The 16,490-nt window shown below is 41.4% G+C and overlaps 1 protein-coding gene across 1 annotated transcript in view; it reads right to left on the minus strand.

Moving 5' to 3' along the window:
• The window catches only part of col11a1a (collagen, type XI, alpha 1a), a 124,952-nt gene extending 112,997 nt beyond the window's left edge, over positions 1-11,955 (minus strand). The window contains exons 1-3 of the mRNA XM_037694096.1: positions 11,637-11,955; positions 585-749; positions 267-480 (exon numbers count right to left, since the gene is read on the minus strand). Of these exons, the coding sequence (XP_037550024.1) occupies positions 267-480; positions 585-749; positions 11,637-11,745 (488 nt within the window). The 5' untranslated portion in view covers positions 11,746-11,955. The remainder of the gene's footprint in view (positions 1-266; positions 481-584; positions 750-11,636) is intronic.
• Between the last annotated feature and the right edge of the window lie 4,535 nt (positions 11,956-16,490).

Genomic DNA, 16,490 nt, shown 5'->3' on the forward strand with positions numbered 1-16,490 from the left:
ATAGATAGATAGATAGATAGATAGATAGATAGATAGATAGATAGATAACCATCTTATCTCACAAGATCTCATAACAATGCATGAGATCACGTCATTTAGAAGGTTTGATTCGAACAGCTGTAACTCAGGAAATGACCTAGGGTTAAAACTCAGGCATGAAAGGTCATATTTAATTACTTCACGCTACAAACTTTGCACTAAATTCGCTTCAGCCGGTGCATTTCAGAACGCTTTTCAGTCGAGAACACGTGTGAGCTTTGACGTACTTCCCATCAACCAGGTTGAGCCCTCGGAACAGCGGGTAGTCCTCCGGGGCTGGACTGCCGCTCTGATCCTCATACAAGAACACAGGTGAGCGCCCCACCTCCACGCCCAGTTGCTGGACCCCCTGCTTGTTGTAAACGGACAGCAGGAAGGACTGCAGGCCAGATTTGGGACGCACTGTGCTCAGGATGGAAAAATCCTCTGGGAAAACACCACCTGCAGGACCAGAACAAAGACGGATCAAACCAATGAAGGAACCAGTTAAAGGACAGTTTCACCATTTATCTTGAATTCTCACACAGGGTGGGGAGGTTTCTTACCAGGGAATAACTGGGAAGTGGGGGCGCTGATCTGGATCTGATTGGAGACTCTGTAAGCTGAGTCTGGCTGCGATGCTCTTCGGTTTGCACAGAACCCGGATGTTTTTGTCACTCCTTCGGGGTAATTTTGAAACGCTAATACTTTTAGGACGTCGACTGGCTCTGCTGGTCAAAGAGCAAATAAAACGTTGGTTAGGTCAATGTGCTATTTGCAGGAAGAAACATTTGTTTAGCGGTTGCTGCCTGCCAACAGGTGTTAAAAATACAGTTTTTGCACATAACTGTGTGTGCATGTGTGAGTTTGTCTATTAGTAAAATATCTCATGAACTAGTGGACAGGTTTTGTTGTACAGCTACAAGTAGTTACCTTCTAGAGTCAATCCTAAGCATGCTAATCAACTTTAGCAAACACAAAATGGCCATAAATCTGTCAGTTTCACAGATATTACACTAAAATTTGGAGATGTAGCAGCTGAGAGTAATTTGCAACATATATACTGAGCATTAACATGTTGCAATGTCACACAAAAAGTTACTTTAAAGGTTTGACTAAAACAGCTGTTAAGATAATTTACATCAAGGAATGCTAGGTTTTTTTTAATTGAAGATTGTGGATGCACGAAAAGAAAAATAAAGAAACTTGTAAATATTGAAAACAAAAGTACCACATATTATACGCCCATAGACAAACTATTATACAACAATACAGCCATGTATAGCAATGGCCCAGAATAGCAAAAACCTTGTATAACCTTAGACCTTGACCTTAGAGCTGGGTTGATGAAAATATTACACAACATCTTGTCTAGTGCAGTGGTTCCCAACCCTCATCCTCGAAGAACACTATCCTGCATGTTTTCCTTTTTTCCCTGCTTTGACACACCGATTTGAATGGGTTGTTAACGGACTTCTGCAGAACATGAGGAGGTAATTAAACCACTGATTCAGGTGTGATGGAGCAGGGAAACAGCTAAAACATGCAGGATAGTGTTCTTCGAGGATGAGGGGTGGGAACCACTGGTCTAGTGGTCATTCAAATTTTTATCAAGTTTTATGAAATCGTACTGAACAGATGAGAAGTTCTAGCCTGGACAAGCAAAGACCTTGTTTTGACTTTGACCTTGGCGCTGAGGTGATGTGAGGTGAACGCAACACTCCGTCTGGTGATGATGCATAAGTGAATGAAGTTTCATTAAATTAGCTCGAGTGAATCAGAAGTAATGGGTACCATACCACAATGCATCAGTCTTCAATGGGTGTTTAAAAATGGAGCAACAAGGTTTAATGTTAAGGGTATTATATGAAGTTTTACACAGTTTAAGATGCTTGTTCGTGTATTTATCATGCCAGATGTCTATGTTCCAGTCAGCTCAATAAGAAGTAAGCACCAGCAGAGTTCTATCCCACCTGGATAGGCTTACCTTGATAGGGCTGTTTACCCTGAAGCACATCACATAAAGAGGCCTGTGTCCGGGTCTACAGAGACCCCTGGAAAATCTTGATAACGGTGCCTCCATGTCAAAACACCCACTCAGTATTCAACATTGACATTTTGTGGGGGGATTTGACGGAATCTGTGCAGGTTATATTTTACAAAAAGCTCTCTTCATAGCACTCTATGCAGATGATATTACTTTTTAATGATTTAACACTGCACATAAATCATGATTCGATTCCAAACAGGAAGAACTAAAAGACAGTAAACCTCCCAAAATTCAAAAACGGAAGAAACAAACCAGTCTTGTTACCAGGACGGCTGTAGAACAACAGGTTGTGTAGAGCAAGGTAGGATTTGTCAGCTATCATTTTAATGAAAATGTAGCAAGAGTACGGCATGCAGCACATTATAGCAAGCTATAACAACTGTTAAAAAGACAAAGAGGAGTTTTAAATAATTTGACCTAAAAATGATGCAAAACAAAATAAAATAATAAAAACCTGAATGACATCTTCTAAAATGTTAAATGCAATGCGCTCTTTAAATACGTGCAGCATAATTAGCATTTACCACATGTCTCTTTTGGCTCTCTATACACCACTTTCACTCGCCGATAAACTTTTTCCACATAACTTATCTGAACAAACCAACACTTATCCAGCTCCAGCGCACAATTCTTGTTTTGTTTTACTGTAGAGAGCTTTAAGACAGGATCTCACGGAGCTGCGACTGATGGCAACGCAACTTTGTGAGAAAATGGGAACATTTTCATGAAATTCTGTTTGTAACCAAGAGACGAGCGAACCAAACGCTCTGGTTAACAAAACTGTATTCAAGGCTGTATAGACATTTTTTGTTGCCAACATCATACAAATCTTCGCAGCCGCTCGTTTTTTCATTAAATATACAGGAGTACTTTTTAGAATTGAAGATAGACCATCCATCCATCCATTTTCTTTACCCGCTTATTCCATTTTGGGTTACGGGGGTCGCCGGTGCCCATGTCCAGCAATCACTGTGCGAGGGGCGGGGTACAACCTGGACGGGTCGCAAGTCCATCACAGGGCCACATAGAGACAAACGAGACAAACAACCATTCACTCTCTCACTCACACCTAGGGACAATTTAGAGTTACCAATCAGCCTAACATGCATTTTTTTGGTCTGTGGGAGGAAACAGGAGCATCCGGAGAAAACCCACGCATGCACGGAGAGAACATGCAAACTCGACCCAGAAAGGCCCCTGGACCGGGGTTTGAACCAAGGACCTGCTCACTGAGAGGCAGCAGCTCTACCAGTTGTGCCACCGTGCTGCCCTGAAGATAGACCAGTGTTTATATATATATACACACACACACCATATTTTTTAGACTATAAGGCACACCTGATTATAAGGCTCACTGTCGATTTTTGAGAAAAATTAAAGGATTTTAAATGTGCCTTATAGCCCAAAAAATATGGTAATTATTGTGTTTTTTGGACTGGGACATTTGGGGCTGTACCCTAGAAGGTTAAGTCACAAAGAGCAGGCGTCAAGCCACAGCTGGAGCTCTTTAGAATGACAGAAACTGAGCTGAGAAGGATTTGGGACATGCGTGACAATTCTATAACGTTGGGATCTTTGGAGAGACTCGCCAACTAGTTACCAACAGTCACACCTCAACGAGAAACGGGCTTAAGATTGTGTATTCCTCTACTCTGTGTAAGTTAGCACAAAGATTGTGTGCTTTCATGATGAGCAGGGATGAGTACTGGGCACCCAAGAGTTCAGCAGCATGTGGCTTTATTTATTAAGCAGAACCTAAACCAGGAGTACTGAACACAACAACCCAAGTGTAACCAGAGGGGGTGGACATCAGAGCATCTGACTTAGGACGGAGAAGATGGGGAACACAGTTAACAAATACATCGACTGAAACTGAAATTTTCAGACCTTCAAACACAGAACACGATCATGACATTCAAAAATCCTTAAAACCGTGACACTGGACCCAGATGTTTGTACCGCAGCTATTCAGTATGAATAAATGCACCATCACGCCCCTAACAGACATAACTGAGAGCTGAGAGTACCGCTCAATACAAAAATGCATTCAGCTGCTGGTTTTAGATGAAGCCTTTGGTTTCAGTTCTTCTGAAAATGTATTTTCTTTCAGATGGACTCCGCTCTGCAAACACAGAAACAGCTACAGCTCTGTCAAATTTACAGGTGTTGAGTTAAAGTGTGACATGGTCGTAGCTGACAGTCGGCTATTATGTACTTGCTAACAGCTAAATGCAATAAGTAGCAGCAAGCACAATCAAAGTTTACTCTGGAAGTTTTCTGGAGTTCTTTTTGTATGTTTCTATTCAAACCAGCGATGCACCGATTTCCCTCGAGCGATCTGAATATTAAATGTTAGTCGCTTTCAAAAACGTGTTTTTCTGGACTCAAATTTTGGACTGGAGTTTTCTTTGTTTGTACGTTTGTCTGAGGCAGTGCAGAGTGACAGATCGTGGTGCATGGAGGGAGCGATTCAATCCTCCATCAGGTGCAGAGGTGGAGCCAGGGAGTGGCCAATGATGGCCTTCACCGCCATAGATTAATCTTCAGCCACCACGATTATTTGAGGAAACTACTTGTAAACAATCATCAAAGTTCATGCTCGGTCATCCAGGTTAAAAAAAAAAAAAAAAAATCCAATAAGGTTCAGTCAGGTCATCTGGATGGTTTCAAAGGACTGATGAAGTCCTTTGGATGAAGGATGAAACGTCTCAACAAGATCCAGATGACCTGACTGAACTTTACCTGGATTATCGAGCATGAACTTTGATGTTTTGAACCACTTTGGCTATGGCTGCCTCAGAGGAGTCGACGGGGGAGAGGACGAGCCCCAGAAACCATTTTATCACCAGCAAACTGGTTGGTCTACTATGGGAATGTGTTGTTTGTGGAATAAAGTTTGTTGTTGGCTCCTCGGACTGATGAAGTCCTTTGGATGAAGGACAAAACATCTCAACAAAAAAAGGAACTGTCCCGATGACCTGACTGAACATTGTTAAGGGTGTTTATGCCATGGTTCAATCAGTTCAGAGATGTTTCAGCTTCAGAGCTGAGGTCACAAGTCTCTTCTACTGTGAACTTGTGGAAATATAACGGAAATTTTTCAAAACCGTTGACATACAGAGAGGATGAGCAAAAAATGTTCCTGTAGAAACTTTGACGGGGACTGCCACACTGCTGCCAATTTTAAAAAAATGACAGTACTATGTGTTCGGGTTCACTCTCAGCTACCATCATATCAAATTGTAGATCAATTTGGCCAAAAATCAATGAGTTATAGTCATTTTTTTAGCTATGGTGGCCATCTTGGATTTTTGATTTGGATTCAGAATGTGATGTTGAACGTTCTCAGCTATAACACCAAATTTCAGCTCTGTATGTGTGAAAATCACTGAGTTAAAGACATTCAAATGTAGCTTTGGTAGCCATCTTGAATTTTTTGTTGGAATTTTGTATTTAATATTTATAGGCAGTCCCCAATAACAGAACCAATCTTTAGCTGCTGCTGTTTCTCTGTTTAAATGCCACAGCTGAAGACAACACAAACATGTTTACAGCCTGAGAGTTGTGGAGGTCTCATTGTTGGTTTGTTTGGAGCTACGTGCAGACCAAACTCCAGGACCCGTTTGTCCCAGATGTGACCAAGTTGGGAACCTCACACAAAGGTGACGAGAAAACATCAACACTGGCCGATCCATTAGAGGGGCCAAATGAGTGTGTGCACATCTTAAAACCCAGATGAGTCGGGGTGTTTGTCCTCGGGGAAGACAAACAAGCCTAGAAGCTACGAGCAGAACTCAGATGGGTTGGGAAGGTTTTCGGCTTCTGATCCGCACAATGACACTAGCAGAGACCTGTGACCCTGACCGTGTTTGATCGACAAACAAAGTGTAAAATGACAACAAGACAAATTTTTATCCATTTACAAGTTTGCAAACTACACAGTTGATAATATGATGGAAAAACAAGTTGACAACAGTCGTTTTTAAAATTAACTGAGACTGAAAATGCGATAAGCAGAGTGCTGAATCTGAGCTGATGAACGATGAATAAATGGAGAACAGGTGGGAGTGGGCGGGGCCAAGGCTGAGGAGCAGGAAAATATACAGAAATCTAACTTTAGAAGCAATAAATATAAAAATAAACCTCAAAGCAGTTAAATAAACACTGAAAAAGCACACTTCCTCACATAAATAAATTAGATACAATACATAAAGACAAAAAACTACCATAACTGGATAACTGTTAAATATTACTGTGAAATACAGCATCAGTACTTTTGCTCGTCTGATCGTTTAGTTGCAGCTTGTTCTGTCAAATATATGCAGCTTTAAAGATATTCAAAGTATTTAAAGCTTTGATTTTTCGACTCTGTAATTAATTTAAATTCAAACTTTGACTTGCACTCCCTGACTCATTTCACTTCCAGGTGTTCTGTTCATTTCTGTGGACCGGCTCCTTTTTAGGCAGCAGGTTTGTGCAACTGAGCATGTTGAGCAGATTCACTGATTTTATTCTTTGGATTTAGTCCGTGGCATCGATTCAACCCAGGTGGATGAAAAATCTGAGGTTTGATGCACTTTACCTGTCGTCTAGCCTGACTCTAACTTCACCGTCCATCATGGCTGCAGACAGACACCAGAGTGACGGCTAATCTGTGCGTACAGTTATCTAAAGCACATTTTCAGTGACCACTACATTTACTTTTACGCCTGGCACCTGAGGGGCTCCTTAAAAAAACTGCATGCAATTTAAGGGCCAAAAGCGGCCCTTGGAAATTTTCCACATGGCTATTACATTTGAGAGAAAAGATTAAACTTTAAAGTTTATGAAATTGTTTTATTTATGAAACTTCATGTCTGAAGAGACATTGTATTTCCTGCAAAAATGCAGTGCGAATGCTTATTGCTGAAGAACTTGCAGAGACGCAGCTGGAATTAGCTAAATGCTAAAATGTAGCTGAAATAGAAGAACAAGCCTAAATTAGCAGAATAAAGCAGAAAGAACGCATATTTGCTGAATTAGGGTTAAATCAGCAGAAATTAGCACAAAAACTAGGAAATTAACAAAAAAAAATTTAAATGAGCAAAAAATAGCTGAAAAGTAGCTGAAAAGGCAGAAAGAAGCTTGAACTACCAGAAGGAAGCCGACAGAGCTGAAATGAGCTAAAAAAAAATAATAGAATTAGCTGAAAAAGCTAAAATTAGCATAAAAAACTAAATAGTAGCTGAAAGCGCAGAAAAAGCTGAAACTAGCATAAGAAGTTGAAATTAGCATAAAGAAGTTAATTAGGCTGAAAGTAGCAAAAATTACCACAAAAAACTTGAATTTATCTGAAAACAGCTGAAATCAGCCAAAACTGTTAAAAATCTAGCTGAAAAAGTGGAACACGCTTAAATTAGCATAAAAAAACAGAAATCACATATTTGCTCAATTAGGCTAAAAGAAGCAGAAATGAGAGAAAAAAAAGAGGAATTTATCTGAAAAACGCTGAAATTAGCAACAAAAAAAGCTGAAAAGCAGCTTAAAAAGGCAGAAATAATCTTAAATTACCAGATGAAAATGGAGAGAGCACATTTTTGCTGAATTAAGTTAAAAACAGTTTAAAAGAGTGCAAAAGATGTGGAATTATATATAAAAAAGCTTAGATTAGCATAAAACAGCTAAATAGTAGCTGAAATATCAGAAAAAGCTGAAACTTGCATGAATAGGCTGAAAGGAGCAGAAAAAGTTAGAATAGCAAAAAAAAAAGTTGTAGTTAGCAGAAAGAATTTAAAAGGATCACAAACAGCTGAAAAAAAAACAGCTGAAAGTAGCTGAAAACAAGTTTAAATTTGCAGAAGGAAGCTGAAAGAAGCTGAACAAAGTGTGAAAGGAGCAGTGAAAGGTTGTAAACACATCTAAAGATCTCAAGGATGGAAAATGAGCTCAATTCATTTTCCATGTGGAAAAAAAATGACAGAAAAGGCTAAATGTTTAAAAAAGCTAAAGCTGCACCAATACCAAAATTCATAGCACCCTTCTGCTGAACCAGCTGATTTATGATTTGTTGAAATAGCACAAAAATTGTGGAACGAGAAAGATGCTGAAAAACATACAGAACAAATGGAATGCTTTACAAATATTCGCATTATTAAACTTATTAAGCATCTAAATGGAAATCGTTTGGACTAAGAAAGGCCAGGACTTTTCTTTCGCCTTGTGAATCATCGTTTGTGTTTCCTGACTCTAAAAAGCAAACGTGTAACATTTTACGCGTATTTTAAGCTAACCAATAATTTGTCACAGGAGCCACTTTATAGGAATGATGCGTTATTCTTCTAATTGGTATCGAGGACGAATATTTGTGATGAATCTCGCTGGCTGTTCTACAACTTCTCCAAGTAGGAAATTAAAGAAAATCCTGGGAATGTTTTCCAGATTAACCATCTGAAAAGTTATAAAACGCGCTGCTGTGGCCCTTTGCTTTAAAAAGCACAATGTGGCCACTGGAACCGAACTTGCTTTAAACTTTCACATAAAGCAGAAACTCATCGCTAACGCATAATAAATGACAGGACGAGGTTTTGACGTTCGCATGGCGTTCTGTATAACTAAAACAAAGGCTTGGCTCGCTGGTGATATTACATTAATATTTACAGGATCCCGCTGTCGTATTTAAAGGTGTTCAACGCTAAATGTTTTGTCTGAGCTCATCTCTTATCCTATCATCACCAACATCTTCACAGGAGGGTAAATTTGCAGGTAAACAGAGGAGGAACCTTTCCACCTGCAGCTCCCTGGGACTCAAAGTCTCTCTCTAGTATCTAACCCCCCACCCCCACCCCACCCCCCAACTCTCCCTCTCCGCTTCCTTTAACTTCCACCACGCTGCCGGCTAAAACAAGACGGCTTTATGCTGGTGTCATACCGAGGAAACTTCACGGAGACCTACCCAGCTTTTCAAAGCATTCCTTTCCTCTGCTCCCCCCTGCTCAGCTTTTCCTCACATTAACTCATTTCAGGCGTGCGTCTATGTGAAAAATGAGACCTCGTGTGCTGCGACGCAACGTTTCAGCCTCCGAACAGGCCGTGGAATAAAAGCAGGGGTCTCTTGCAGACAGCTGGGCTCATCAATTCAAAATGCGAGCCTCTCTACAGACGAGGCAAAGCTTGACGATGAGGCTGATTTTCCAGGTTTAGCACATCAAGGCAGAGGACTCTGAAGTGCTAGCTTTGTCTGCTGGAATGCACATCTGAGCCTGCGCCCCAGGGGCTGAGAAAACGTGTCCGTGCAGCCGCTCGCTGCAGAGGGCACCCTGCAGAAACAGCCCTGACGGCTATAAAGAGCTCAGGAGGAACCGGCTGAGATGATTAAACACGGAGCCCATACAAGTTTATATTAAGAGGCAGAGAGCCGCGAGGGGTTTATAACTCCGACGTGCACTTTCAGGAACCAGCACGATGTAAAACTTGAAGCTAACGTTGTGGCTCGATCAACCCGATCTTAAAATGGTGTTTTACCCACGACCCTATAAAACTCCTTCCCTGTGTCTGCATGCGACAACAAATCCTTCGCGAGCCGTCTACAGGCCGATGTGTGAGGCCTCGGTAATCCCGGCCCCTGAGATGGGTAGCTATTAAAGCCGTGAGCCGGGACCCAAACGCAGTCCGGCGCTTTGAAGGCTCTGAAATCATAGGGAAGAGCGACAAGGACCATCATCAAATAACTGCTCAGTACTTAACGGGGGAAGCATTCCCACCAATCACATGGCTCAACCTCGTCCTGCAGCCTGTAACAAAAATGGAAGCTGGGGGAGGAGGGGGGGCACAAGCCCACTATTGGGCTTTGGTGTGGACCAGGACAGTATGGAGATAGGGTGAACCTGTCTGACCACTTTTAACCCTACCCAGCTCTCAAACTGTCATACCTCTGGTGGTACTCAGGATCCCCCTAGTGGCTCCCAGAAGAAAAATGTTGAATAACTGGTTAATTGGGCCGAACTGTTCACTGGAACATCGACATCAAATGAAAACTACTTGAAACTTTTGTTTAACAGTGAGTATTCCATCGCATCTTAAACTGTCCTCCATCAGGGTTGGTGCCACTTGCTATACACCTCCATGCTGTCCGCCAACAAATTGCCACCTCGTCTGCAAAAATGATCGGGTGCACCATACCCCTAAATTAACCCCGCTGAGCCGTTTTTCCTCTTGGGATGAAGGAAATACATCCCCCGAAGTCGTTCATGGAGAGACATCGCTACACGGACAACCAAGTCAACAAGAAGCTGAAATTCCACCTCTCCCTGCGTGATGGGAGACATCAGATTACCTGTTGACTCGTTGTGGGGGTTGAATGCAACATGTTCTCAAAGTCCAGGCTGTCCTGAATAATCTACCCTGCTAACCGTGTTCACATCCACCCAGCGGACCACGACTCAAACAAAAAGGATCCTTTGAGTCTAAAGGGAATCCTGAAACTGCTGCTCTGTTCCTTGGTCTTCCTACTGGATCAGTTGAACTACGCAGTGTGGTCCATCCTCAGAGGCAGACCATTAATGCTGTAGACTGTACTGTGATCACCACAGGTAATTTATATAACAAAATCTGGCTTAAATAACCTCCATGACATAATCCTATCACTTCTATACAAGTGTTTAATGGACAAGGCAGTTCATCCTCAAGGGCAGCGGTTGTCTAGTCATATTAGCCTGCGCTACGATGACCATGGACTTCAATATCCGATCTATATATACTTAAAGTATGACTCTATGACTTATTTGAACGTGCTTAGTGGGAAAGGGGTTCATCCTAAGGGGCAGACACAGTCCGTTCATCCTAAAGGCTATGCTATAAAGATTACAAGTCATTCCCAACCCTAGTCCCTGAGGAACACCGTCCTGCATGTTTTACTTGTTTCCCCGCTTTGATGCACCTGATTTGAATGAATGTTTGATTAACAGGCTTCTGCAGAACTTGAGGAAGCAATTAAATCACCGAATCAGGCATGTTGGAGCGGATAAAAAAAATGAAACATGCAGGATGGTGTTCCTCAGGGACCACAGTTGGGAACCATTGATTTAGACAACCAAAGTTGCAAGTTTAACAACCTACAAAACAGAACCTTGTGACTTCTTTAAAAAGGTTTAGGTACAAGTGGTTCATCCTCAGGTGCAAACATTGACTATTAATGCCACGGGTGACCTGGACAACAATATTCAGCCTATTTACACCTGAAATCATTCATCTTTGACATGTTTAAGAGAGTTTAGTGGTTCATCCTGTCTGTCATCCAGATAGCAAAATAAAGTTTGTATACTATTCAAATCATAAATCTGACTTATTTTGAGAGAGTTTAGGGACTAGATGTTCATCCTCAGGGCACATTATGTTCATATCAATAAAATCTATTATTTAATCATGACTCTGTGGCTTCTTTTAAACAGTTCAAAGGTAACGGTAAACTTTCCTCTATCAGCCCCGAGCTCAGAAATTCATCATAAGAGAAATCTACGTGTTTTGTGGGAAGAGATGCGAACAGAACTCTGAGTCCAGGTGAGTCCCACCCCCCCATCAGAGAGCTCCTTACCTGCTCGGACCTCAGCAGTCTGCAGGACCAGAGTCAAAGTGAAGAAAAACGCGGAATCCAGAAAGCATCTTTTCGTTTTCCACCGTGTGGACCACCTTTGCATCTCCATCGTCAGGCGCCCACCAGTGAACACAACTTCTGGGCGACTTCAGGTGATTTTCGTTTTTATTTATACACGACCCGTCCACGGTCCAGAATTAAGAAGGAAAAAAAAAAAAAAGTCCTAAAAGTCAAAGAGCCATAGGTGGACAAAGAGATCCTCCTTCCCAGCGGCCAGCCTTTGCTCCGCACAAGTGCGCTCTCTGCGCGGACAGGAGGTGCTGGCTGAGCTCCACAGACCCGAGCCACGATTACAGGGAATGACAAGGGAACCAAACCCCGATTAGCAAATCACGGGACTGGAAATTCTCCCAAAGGTCCTCCCTCTGAAATGCGCCCCCAATGGTCTCCTGTGAGCGCGTCTGAGGACAGAGTCCAGAAACCTGCAGGGATCCTGCACAGACAGGCTCTCATAAATTACTCTTTAATACATAGAATTAATTATAGGAGGGGTGGGGGGAACAAAAGCTGAATTTAATGATTGAAAGTACGGAGCCCTGCAGGTGCCATGTGTTGGAATAAAAACAGAGGTCGAAAAATCAGGTTAGGTAGATGTACAAATGGTAAAGTTGTAAAAACTACAAAACAAACAAAACCCATACAGTATTTTTCTTGTACTAAAAGGTAAATTTGTAAGCGTGATTTGCATTTGTTTACTTACTGCAAACTTTTAAATCAAAAGAGCCAGTTCTGCCACTTCGCTCACTAAATAAAACGTGTCCTGAGCCCAGAAACCTGCTGTGATTATCAACTGGTGGCCCATGGGCGCCTTTGAGTTTGTCAGAAGGGGACTTCCCTGGACAGTGGGGACATTATAAAACTCAAATATGCCCAGTAATAAAAAAAAAATAGAATCAAAGTTCAAACTAATTTTACGAAAATAATCAAAACTTTGAATTGTACAGGCCGTTGAGTGCACTTTCATGTTGTGGAAAAAACAGTTATTTATCCCACTTTGAAGCGATAAAGCGTTTAAAGTGTGCAAAAAGCCGCATGTGGCTCCGTGCAGGCTGCCGACCCCTGACCTACAGAAACAGCCGAAGTTACTACATTAAGCTTACGGTTACAGACTACAGTCAGCCTGATGTCGGTCAGTCACGTGACTCAAGCTTCCACCAGGTTTTCAGTGGACTCAGCTTTGTTTACATCGAGCGCAGACCCCCATTTCAGAATTTTCGATAAATATGTCTGAAAAACTAGCGACAGCACCGTCTGTGATTACTCTTTGAAGTTTGATTGTATAGTTTTCAGTGATAATAATAATATAATGTGTATTGTCATCATTGTATGTTCCCATACGATGGTGAAACTGTCTCTCTGCATTTAACTCATCCACCACCAGGTGGCGCAGTGGGCAGCTATTGAACGCATCCAGGGAGCAACTGGGGATGAGGCGTCCTGCTCAGAGACACCAGGAGGTGTGCAATGACCAGGGATCGAACCCAAATCGGCTTCCCTGCCCCTACACCGTGAGTACAGCTCATCTGGTTTGCACACAGACATTACGTTTTAGACGTTTGGGTTCTGTAACGTTAAAAAGTTGAATAATGTTTTTGTTGTTGTCGCAAATGAAAAACGTCTAAACAAAACATCAAACAAAAGCTTCTCTCACTGGCAGAAACATAAATATCAGATTACATCATTTTAAATGATCATTTCTTGAATGGGGGCGGCACCGTGGTGCAGTCGGTAGAGCTGCCGCCTCTCAGCAAGAAGGTCGCTGGTTCAAATCCCGGACGGCGGCCGTTCTGGGTGGAGTTTGCATGTTCTCTCCGTGCATGTGTGGGTTTTCTCTGAGTACTCCGGTTTCCTCCCGCAGACCAAAAACATGCATGTTCGACTGATTGGTAACTCTAAATTGTCCCTAGGTGTCTCACTTGTCTCTCTCTGTGATGGACTAGAGATATGTCCAGGGTGTCCCCGCCTTTCGCACAGTGATGGCTGGACATGGACACAAGTGACTCCATGCAACCTGAAAAGGAAGAAGCAGGTAAAGATGATGGATGGATGGATGGATGGATTAAAGGAATGCATATCACCCATCAGCTTCATGCCAGAGTTTTAGACTAAAATCATCTTACCTTGAGAAATGACAGAGACACTTTGGTCAAACCTTGACATTCAATCCAACTTTATTTGTAAAGCTCGTTAAAACACAGCAGTTAAACATTAAAATGTGGCTCTCACAGTTCAGTCATAACACAAGTAAATTAAAACCATGGAATAAAAACAATACAATACATAAAATGGAGTGTAAAAAACACTGATTACTTTCTGCATGAGTATTTGAGATATTTTGCTAACAAGCAAACACACGGACACAGGCACAATAAAGTTTGTCTGAAATCATCACTTTGCTTTTGTCTTCTGACAGTGGGTGATACATTTATTTATTTATTTATTTTCCACTTGATTTTATTACCTAAACACAATAAAGTCCCACACAGTGTCAAATAAAAACATTTTGTAGTTCTATTTACAGGATACAAACCCAGAAATGGAGATTTCTGGCAGCGAACGCACCATTTAACTGTGAGAATGTTCCTGAAGCATTCACACTATTGTGATCCACTGTTCTTCCGTACTATTACCGACATCTTTCTTGTTCCTTAATTTTTGTGCTATTTCAACAAATCTCATATCAAAACGTTCAGCTCATTCAGCAGAAGGGTGTTATGACTTTTGGTATTTGTGCAACTTTAGCTTTTTGAAATCTTTAGCCTTTTCTGACATTTTCTTCTCATAGAGAATGAATTGAGCTAATTTTGCCTCCTTCATATCTTCAGATCCGTTGACAACATTTTACTGCTCCTTTCACATTTTGTTCTGCTTCAGCTTCTTTCAGCTTTGTTCTGCAAATATAAACTTTTTTCAGCTTTCAGCTGTTTTTTGGATGTTTTGTGCTCCTTTCAATCAACATTTTTATGCTTCCTATAACTTCTTTCTGCTAATTTAAGCTTCTTATGCTCCTTTCAGCTTATTAATGCAAATTTCAGCTTTTTCTGCTGTTTCAGCTACTATTTAGCTGTTTATGCTAATTTTAGATTTTTCAGCTAATTTCACATTTTTTGCACTCATATAAACTTTTTTCAGCCTAATTCAGCAAAAATGTGCTCTCTCCACTTCATTCTGATAATTTAATTTTTTTCTGATTTTTTTGTGCTTATTTCTGCTTCTTTCAGTTTAATTGGGCAAATGTGTTATTTCTGCTTTCTTCAGCTAATTTAAACTTGTTCTACCTTTTTAGCTTATCTTAGCTAATTTCAGCTGTTTTCAGATAAATTTAAGATTTTCATGGTAATTTTTGTTACTTTTAGCCTAATTAACTTCTTTATACTTATTTCAGCTTGTTATACTCCTTCCAGTTTTTTCTGTTAGTTTAAACTTTTTCTGCTCTTTCAGCGCCTATTTAGCTGTTTTGATACTCATTTTAGCTTTTTCAGCTAATTCCACTTTTTTTTATAGCTCATTTCAGCTCCTTCCACTTCCTTGTGATAGTTTAAGCTTCTTTTTGCATTTTCAGCTACTTTTCAGCTATTTTATTTTTTGGTAATTTCAGCTTTTTTAAATCTAATTTCTTAATGTTTGTGCTCCTGTCTGATTATTTAACCCTAATACAGAAAATATGTGTTCTTTCTTCTTTCTGCTGCTAATTTAGGCTTGATCCTCCATTTCATCTACATTTCAGAATGTTTTTTTTTTTTTTAAGCTGTTTTTCAGCAAATTCACAGGAAATTCAATTTCTCTAGTTATTCCTTAACTTCAAACTTGTGAGTGGTTCCAGAGGTTCTCCGTCTGCTGACTCACCCCGGAGGATAAATGGCTGCTAACCCGACTCTCACGCTCTGCCAGCTCATCCTTCCTGCCCAGACTCGACCCACTTTCAGCCGAAGCAGAAGCAGCCGCTGCTCCTGGACGAGGCGAAGAGAGGAGTTATCTCTGGAAGCAGTTTGTGTCTGGGCAGGGAGGGCCTCGTGCTGCAGCGCATAAGAAGCACGAGCAGAGTTCAAGTCGATTTGTTCTAGTTCCGCTTTGCATACACTTTAACTTTAACGTTCTCCCTTTTGGGAAAGTTATCTCTTTGAACGGAGCGAGGGACGCAGCAGCAGATGGACACAGCAGCAGATGGACACAGCAGCAGATGGACGCCTCTGGGACAAATGAACAGAGCCCACAACTCAAAGTTTGCTGCTTTGATTTCCTGCTGGCTGGAGAAGATTTAGACAATCAGTAAAAACGTTTTTTTTTTTGTTTTTTTTTGTAAATCACAAAACACTCGGGGATAAATTAAAGAACTGTAGCTGGACGGCTACGTGGTGTTGTCATGGTCTCATGAAGCTCGTCTTCTCCCATGAACACTTTTTGACTTGTCACAGAGTTGGGAGTGAGGTTCTGTCTCAAGCGGAGGAGTTCAAATATTTCAGGGGGTTTTCAGGAGTGAGGAAAGAATAAAGCATGAGCTTAAAAGAATGATCAGTGCAGCTTCTGCAGTATTGTGGACTTTGTGGCGGTCTGTTGTGGTGAAGAGGGAGCTGAGCTGCAAGGGGAAGCTCTGTTTACTGGTTGGTCTACGCCCCTACCCTCACCTCTGGTCATGAACTCTGGGGAGTGACTGAAATAATGAGACTCTGGATAAAAGTGGCCGAAATGAGTTTTTTCTGCAGGGTGAGAAGTTTGGTTCTCCAGGAGAGACTTGGAGTAGAACAGCTGCTCCTCCACTTCCAGAGGAGCCAGTAGAGGTGGATCAGACATCTA

The sequence above is a fragment of the Nematolebias whitei genome, chromosome 20, assembly GCF_014905685.2.
Source record: "Nematolebias whitei isolate Nwh7 chromosome 20, NemWhi1, whole genome shotgun sequence".
NCBI lineage: Eukaryota > Metazoa > Chordata > Actinopteri > Cyprinodontiformes > Rivulidae > Nematolebias > Nematolebias whitei.